This window comes from Grammomys surdaster, unplaced genomic scaffold (genome assembly GCF_004785775.1).
Source record: "Grammomys surdaster isolate TR1022 unplaced genomic scaffold, NIH_TR_1.0 193, whole genome shotgun sequence".
Lineage (NCBI taxonomy): Eukaryota > Metazoa > Chordata > Mammalia > Rodentia > Muridae > Grammomys > Grammomys surdaster.
Window position 1 is genome coordinate 4,156,332 of NW_021604638.1, and position 7,659 is coordinate 4,163,990.

Below are 7,659 nucleotides of genomic sequence, written 5' to 3' on the forward strand. Positions count from 1 at the left end.
GTAGGATAATCCTGCCTCTTCAAGTATTATAGTTGGGATATGAAACTTCTCCCATGGGCTCATGCATAAGAACATATGCCCCAGCTTGGAGCATCATTTGGGGAGGTTGTGAAACCTTTGGGGCTATGCTGTCACTAGGGCTGACCTCTGATGGCTATAGGCCAGCTTCACTTCCTGACGGACTACCTTGTCCCCTGAAGCTGTACCTGTGGGTTCCTGCTACTACAGGCTGCTACACCCCAGCTCTCATGCCTCCCTTGTCACAGTTTCTGACCAGTGATCCAGAAGAAATCTTCACTGCCTTAAGCTGCTTCTGCCCTGGATCTGGTCACAGTGACAGCATCAAATATACCTGGGTGCTGTAGCAAATGAATCAAAATCTAATAACTTAAATGAAATATGAAATCCTCAATGGGATGTTGGGCCTAGTGGAACAGGGAAATGGAGGGGAGAGGAAATGCTTCTTCCTCAACTCTGTCCACTCCCTGTCTGTTTTACAAGACATCTAAATTAAGAGGAAAATCTCCTGGACCCGCAGGTTCATTTAAAGTGGCATTTCCGGGAGGTGTGCATCCCCTCCGGAGGCATTATGGACATTTATGCAGATAATGTGGCAAGTCTTATAAAGACAAATACTCGCTCTGTCCCTAACATCAGTGGCCAGTGGTATTTGTGTTTGCACATAAATCATCTCTCAGACTTTAAGTGTGCTTTTCTAACTAAACAGCAATTGCTTTGAGTTAGCACAGTAAAGGCTGGGAAAATAATAACCAGCCAAGTACCACCATCTCTCCCCGCAGTAATTGTAGGACCGAGAACAGAGCAGTAATAAATATTAATTGGATTTTCTCTGTGCTAAGCATTGTGTTGAGCCCCTTATGATGATCACGTATTATGTGGATAATCAAGAGTCTCTCTATTTTTAGAGAATAATCAGGCTGGTAAATATTTTAACGCTCACACCAAGTCATAGTCATCACGCTGGGTTTTTTTAATGCACCCTTATATCAGAGGCAATGGTGGTAGGAACCTTCTTCCATCTGCTGACTCTACAAGTCTTCATTGGGTGTCCACTCTGGGCACAGCTGTGGAGAGAGGAGAGAGGAATCCCATGGGTATCCCATGTTCCCTGGCGAGGGGGGGGGTTTACAAATAATAAACAAGAATACAGTCTAAAATGTACAGGGTGGTAAGAAAAAAAAGTCTAGGGATGCAGAAGCAGGAAGGAAAGAACATGGGTGTTTGGAAAGGTCTCACTGACAAGGTGGGAGCTGAGCCAAGGAGAGGAGGGAAGCAGCATGAGCCAGTGGATGGAGTGGGAACAGACACAGGTCAGGCGGTCAGTGGAGGACCCAGCAATGTAGGATACGGTGCTGAGTGAGAATGGATGAAGATATAGGCTGGTGGGCGTAGTTACTCCAATACTACAAGCAGAAAAAACGGGGCATTGACCAGACTGCTACCAGTAGGTGCTCAGAGGATAGGGGATAGTCAGATTCTAGACAGAGCTCAAAGACTGAGTTCACACAGCCTCTTGAAGGAAAGGCTATAGTGGTGGGAGATGGGGAAGGAGAGATATGGTGCCAGTTTTGCTTGGTTTCTGGCTTAGGATTGATTTTGCCAGGGCAACCAAAATGTTGTCTAATGGCTAAGATGAAGATACTGCTAGAAAAAGCAAGCCTGGGTAAGTCCATCAGGGCTGCACATGTATTGATCTTGAGACAGCTGGCCTAGGTTTTCAGCTAGGGAGGTGGGCAGATAGAGAACCGGCCAGAGCGGAGCTCAAGTGGTCCATGGTGACAAAGTGTTAGATTCGAGCAAAGAAGGGTTATTTAAACACTAAGTCATTGAGGAACGGTAAGGAAAATGGGTTTAAATTTAAACTCTGAGAGTTGCATTGTGGATCAGTCAGGATAATTATAGATAGAAAATTCTCCTCGTTGCAAAGAAAGAAACCAAATGAAGATCCCAATGTAATCCGTCTAAATTGCACACTTAGCGGGTTAATGACGCAGACACCGCCTATTCCACTCATCCAAGAAATCTCCAGTGTCTTTTGAGAATTAGATAATTATAGATAGCTGCTCCCCTCCTCCCCATAACTCCCCAAATAGCAACATCAACATTCCTGAACAAATATTGTACCCAGGGCACAGCCTGAGACCTGGAGGAGCCAGTGTGGACAAGACGACACAGAGACGTCTCAATTAAATGAGTTGAATTTCATTTGGCTTTCTGATGTTCAAAGCAAAGAGTCAGTTTACACTGACTTTGATTGCTGAGGGCAAAGATTAGGACTTTCACTGAAGGTGACCTATCTGTGACCCATCTGAAGAGAGGGGTTCCGAGTTTACTTCCTGTCTATTGACAAATTTCCTAGCCATAGCTTCCTATCTTATTTACAAAACTATACTATAAACTACATTTAATATATATTTATATCCGAACCTTTTGTAAGAACCTCATCCAAAGAAAAGAAAGACCTAAAGCAAGATAAATATTTCTGCCTCAAAAAAAAAAATTTTTTTTTTCATTGAGTGAGGGAAAAGTTCCTTACCTTGATTTAAATATTTAAACCATGCATACACGTATACAGGTGGTACCAGAAGTATGGACAGCTTTCATGTTTTGATGTGTTTATCAAAGTAAATTTAAATTTAAATAGTAATAATGATAAGATCTGCCTTAGGACACATAACAGACACAAGGTAAGGAAATCACAACCCTGAGAAGCATCGACTCCCCTTAGCTCGTCTTTGATCACAATAGAGATAACACTGCAGCAAGAATCAATACTCTGTACTCTCTCTGCATGTGCACAGATATTATCTTATTTGATGTCACAAGAAAATCTTTAAATAGCACACACTGCATAGACATTGGAAAAATCAAAGCCACAGAAGGTCAAAGGTCATAAGCCTAATGAGTCAAACAGGCAGAGTTCATTCCTATCTCGTCTTTTCCCAAACCTGGGGACATTCTTCGACACAACAGCTGCTTACCATGAAATTCACTTTACTTGTTTAATTATAAATACTCCCAGACGTGGCTGTCCTCCACAGACGCTTGTCTGGATTCCATTAATAAAGCCATTGTCATATTACTTACCAGTTGCAAGGTCATCCCTCACTTTGTATGGTCACTGGGTGTGTCGACATACACGCTGTCTGCTGAGTCTGCCAGAACCATTGCCTTAGCTCTCTGGGACTCACACAGTGCCCAGAATATACATGTTCCATGCTATATACGGCCTAGATTAACACCACCAACATTCCTGACCTCGGACACTGGGTCCTTAAAGTCACATCCCCCAAGAATCCTCCACCTTTGCAAGTCTACCAGAACTTCAGATGGCTCTCAGCTCTGGCAACGATGGACTTGGCCTTCTTTATAAATTGTAACACAAGAGCATCTTAAGAGACTAGTCTTCTGGTAGAGCAAGGTTGACAACTGAGGCCGCTTCTATACCGTTGTAAACTAACTTTTCTATCTGTGCACGATTACCATAATTCAACGAATATTCCTGTGTATATTTAGATAGACACAGACAAAATGACTATATCTTGAGAAACTGGACTATCCAAAATATTGTAAATACAAAACAAATGCAAACCAGACTCTGTTTCCTCTCTGTTTTACTCTAATGTCTATCCAAAATTTGTTGGGATTCACACAAGACTATATTATGTCAATTATAATAATATAGAATAAAAAAGACTTGAAAGTGATGTTAACCAGTTTTCCCTATAAATCACTCTTGTCAGGATTTGGCATCAACCCTGATCCTCATGAATAATTCATATTCTGTGCATTAATAATGCATGTCCTCTTCCTGTTGGAATGTGCTCTAGCACAGAATGAATGTCTAGACCCAACCCTTCCATTGACATAATGGAGTAAATGCATGGTTAGAACGTGGCTTTCTAACACTCTCTTTGAAACTGTAATACATGATCGCCACAAGATAGCAAAAAGTGTGACACTCTTAGGATTTCTTCCTAGTCACATGGAAGTCACTGAGTTGAGGACCCCAGGGAGAATCAAGGAAACTAGAGAATCCAGGAAAGTTGGTTAGTTTTCTTACTGTTCTCCTTTGCTGTGTTTACAACAGCCACAGACATGAGAATGGGACTGTTCAAACATAGTAACCAGCAGCGTGGAGGAAGCAAAGAAAGAAGTGGGCCAAAGGAACCAGGCAAGAGTTTTCTAACAACCCAGGCTGTTTCTCCCCAGCAGACATTCCTCTCTAAGGAGAGTTACTACTGAGAAATGTCTTTTATTCCCAGTCAAATTAAAAGCACATTTTTAAAAAAAAAAAAGACAGAGACCATATAAAAAACTGGTAGCAGATGCAATGTATTTGTGGACAAAGATACTCAATGGATCACTCAGCCTAACGGAGACATTGACGTTCTCACCAACACTAGCTTTCCTTGCTAAGTAAACTTACATCTCAGCCCTGCCTCACCACCACCACCACCACCACCACCCCAGTCTCTGAACACAAACCAACAAAAACAGCCATGGTATTAGACACATGGGAGGAAAAAAATGAGGTAGCCTGAAACACACACATATTCATATACATACGTATGTATACACGCATATTCATATACATATATTTGTTTACATACTCCAAAAGCCTCCCCTCCCTAAAGACTCTACTGCCACTTAAAACCCAAAGAGAGGCAAGATGGTTCTCTCCTAAAGTGCCCCCAACAAGAGAAGAGCAAAGCAGCCTTAAGAAGGGAAACACTGGGATTCTTTCTTTCTTTCTTTCTTTCTTTCTTTCTTTCTTTCTTTCTTTCTTTCTTTCAGCCCATAATCCAGGAGCTCTACGCAGGCTCGATGCTCCACACGAAACGATCATCGTCCAGCGGGACTCAGAAGGTGCAGTCTAAAACCCAGAAACCCACTGCCCAGGCTCAATAATAGGAGAGCTCCGATTTGGGCTTCTACCAGGGAGTTGGCCCTGTCCGAGGCCAGCTCTCTCCACACGCTAACACCTGAGCCGCAGAGCAGAGTCCCTGGGGCCAGATACTCACTGACCTTGCTTCCCACTCAGAGTATCTGCCCTGTGTCCTGGCCTCCATCCATCCCCTGGAAAAGTTAAGTTGGCGCGAGCGGGATGCCCGCCGGGGATATCCGGCAGGCTCAGCACCATGCCATGCTTTCCAGATTCAGCACCCATGGCTACCGGGAAATATTTATTCCGAGTCAATGGGCTCCGGTAGCCACCGCTAGAAAGTCAAGCCATCCGAGAGATAAAGATAGCTCCATGACATACTGGATGCTGGCGTTAGCGCCGCAGCCTCGGTAGCCTGGGATGTGGGCTGTGAGAGCCACCAAGCAAGTCCCCACGCTCCAGGAGCCGGGATGCTGGCCGCAGACATAGACCCTGAAGTCGCGAACAAGGATCACGGAAAGGATGATACGTACCCCTAGGCGTCTGCTCCGGATCCTCACGTACCCCTGCTTCACTATGTCATTAAAATTGGAAGCCATCCCAGACAGACAGTGACCCTGCTGCCCCCAGCGTGCGCGCGGCACCCTGAGTGGCTTCGAGGAGGGATGTGGGGAGGGTCAGGACAGAGACTGAGGAAGGGAAAGTTCACAAGGTGATGCGGTGAAACCAGGCGTCAGAAGGTGCACATCGCTTTCCCCTGTCTCCCCAAAGCCTGAAAGTGGGCGGCCCGCCGGCGCCCAGCAGCCACTTTGGGGGAGAGCGGCGGGGAGGCGAGACTGGAGCGCGGCGTCAGCTGACTGGGCGGCAGCCTGCCAGGAGGAGGAGCCGCTCCAGCCCCCAAGGAGGAGGAGGAGGAGGAGGAGGAGGAGAAGGACCAGAACCGAGGCTGAAAGAGAGGAAGGAGGAAGCAGAGATGGCCCAGAAGGAGGAGCGCACGGGTCCCCTCCCCCGACCTCCGCCCACCTGGTCCCCAGCCGCTCTGATCCCACCTCCTCTCCCCAGGGGCGGTTGCGCGTCCCTGCGCATAGCAGACATCCACGAAGCTCCAGCTCCTGCCTGTCTTTTAGAGAGAAGGACACGGACTCCTTTTTTTTGAAGCTGTGTGTTCCCTAAGCCATCCCTTCAGCCCATCTTTTCCACATAAGAGCTAATTAAGGGTGTGTCTGTGTCCAGGGAGACTGAGCTGCGTGGTTTACCTGTGACCTCTACAGATAAAGAGAGAGCCATCTCTGAGGCTTATGCTCAGCTCTTCCATGAGGACTCCCTGCTGTCAAGCTCTAGGCTTGTAGAGCTTGTCTCTTTTCTGGTTTGTGCCTGTCTTCCCAATAAGACTGCAAGTTTCCCCAGGAGCTGATTCTTGGCCTGTCGCTGCTTTGTCCCCAAATCCCTGTTCTGTATAGATGATCAATAAATCTTAGGACTTTGTCAAGGTGGCAAGCTTGTACCAGGCACTGCCCTGTCCTTTGTGTGCATTGACTCGTTTCAGCTCCCCCGCACCCATTGAGGTGTGGCCCCTCTGTGTAGTTACCAGGCTCCCACATAAACCTCCATAACCTGACTGTATAGCTGCCCCTGGTAAACATTGTGGATGCTTATAAATATTTCTAGAACGCTAAGATGGGGGGGAGATGTGAAGGGTTTGAGTCTACCTGATCGGCCCTCCTTAAGCAAACTTAGGTTGATCGCTCCAGATACTCTCTGACCATCATCTTTCCTGGCTTTGTTATGGGACGAGTGATGTGATTTTAGCATCTAGGTTTTACAGAAACCAAAGCTGAGAAGAGGCAGTCCCTGGGGACTTGCCCACCATCCCACAGCTGAGCAACCCAGCAGGGCCAGGACAAAGGGATGAGTATTCTGATGGGACAATGTGGGGTTGATGTCATAGCACTAGGTTGCTTCTTGATCTCCAAAGTGGGTCTTAATCTTCCTTTACTGAAAAGCTAGACCATTCTTGGTCATCAGAGCTAATGAGCTGGGCGACCTTCAGTGAGAGTCATCTATTTCACAGGTCCTTAGATCTGACGATATTAAATTCCTCTTATCTCTAGCATCATACAGGACTTCCTTTGTCTGTGGTAACTCTTATTTTAGTCATCCTGGCTTGATGGGTATTAGTCAGTCAAAGAAGAGAAATCACCCAAGGATGTGTCATAGAATTAAGGCTAAATTGGGACAACCAGAAAACAGAGATGCCAATGAGGAGAACTCTTCGCTATATTGTAAACCATCTGCTCTGTCTTCGTGCTTCCATTCTATGAAAAATGATGTTGTAAGTGTCAGCCTTTCTTGCAAAGAGGAGAAAATGGTGAAGTCATTTGGAGGGCTGCTCTAGAAGAGCCACCACTTAACCAATCCAGCCCATGGCAACTGTGAAACGAAGGTGTCTGTGAGTGACATCTGTCCAATACTTCATTTATAGACCAATTACAGTGTCACAGGAACAGAGAATGAATCAAATGCATAGGAAGATGGAAGTGAGTGGCCCATAGTAACAGAAATCGTAGATAAGAAGAAGAAAAAGCATGTTTAGAAATAAGGATGAACAAAGTAGGGAATGCTAGCTGGGAAGAAACATTTTTTTAAGTGCAAGGTTAAATGGAGCATATGGTTTTATTTGGTTGGATAAAAAAAAAATACCTGACATAACACACACACACTACAGACTGTGGTATACCAATCACAGGACAATC

The 7,659-nt window shown here is 45.5% G+C and overlaps 1 protein-coding gene across 2 annotated transcripts in view; it reads right to left on the bottom strand.

Annotated features, from left to right (window-relative positions):
* Dok5 (docking protein 5) overlaps nt 1–5,570 on the bottom strand; it is a 147,476-nt gene extending 141,906 nt beyond the window's left edge. The window contains exon 1 of one of the 2 annotated variants that reach the window (XM_028769740.1): nt 5,440–5,570. In XM_028769740.1, coding sequence (XP_028625573.1) covers nt 5,440–5,505 — 66 coding nt within the window. In that variant the 5' untranslated portion in view covers nt 5,506–5,570. The remainder of the gene's footprint in view (nt 1–5,439) is intronic. The other variant, XM_028769741.1, reaches the window with a different exon arrangement.
* Between the last annotated feature and the right edge of the window lie 2,089 nt (nt 5,571–7,659).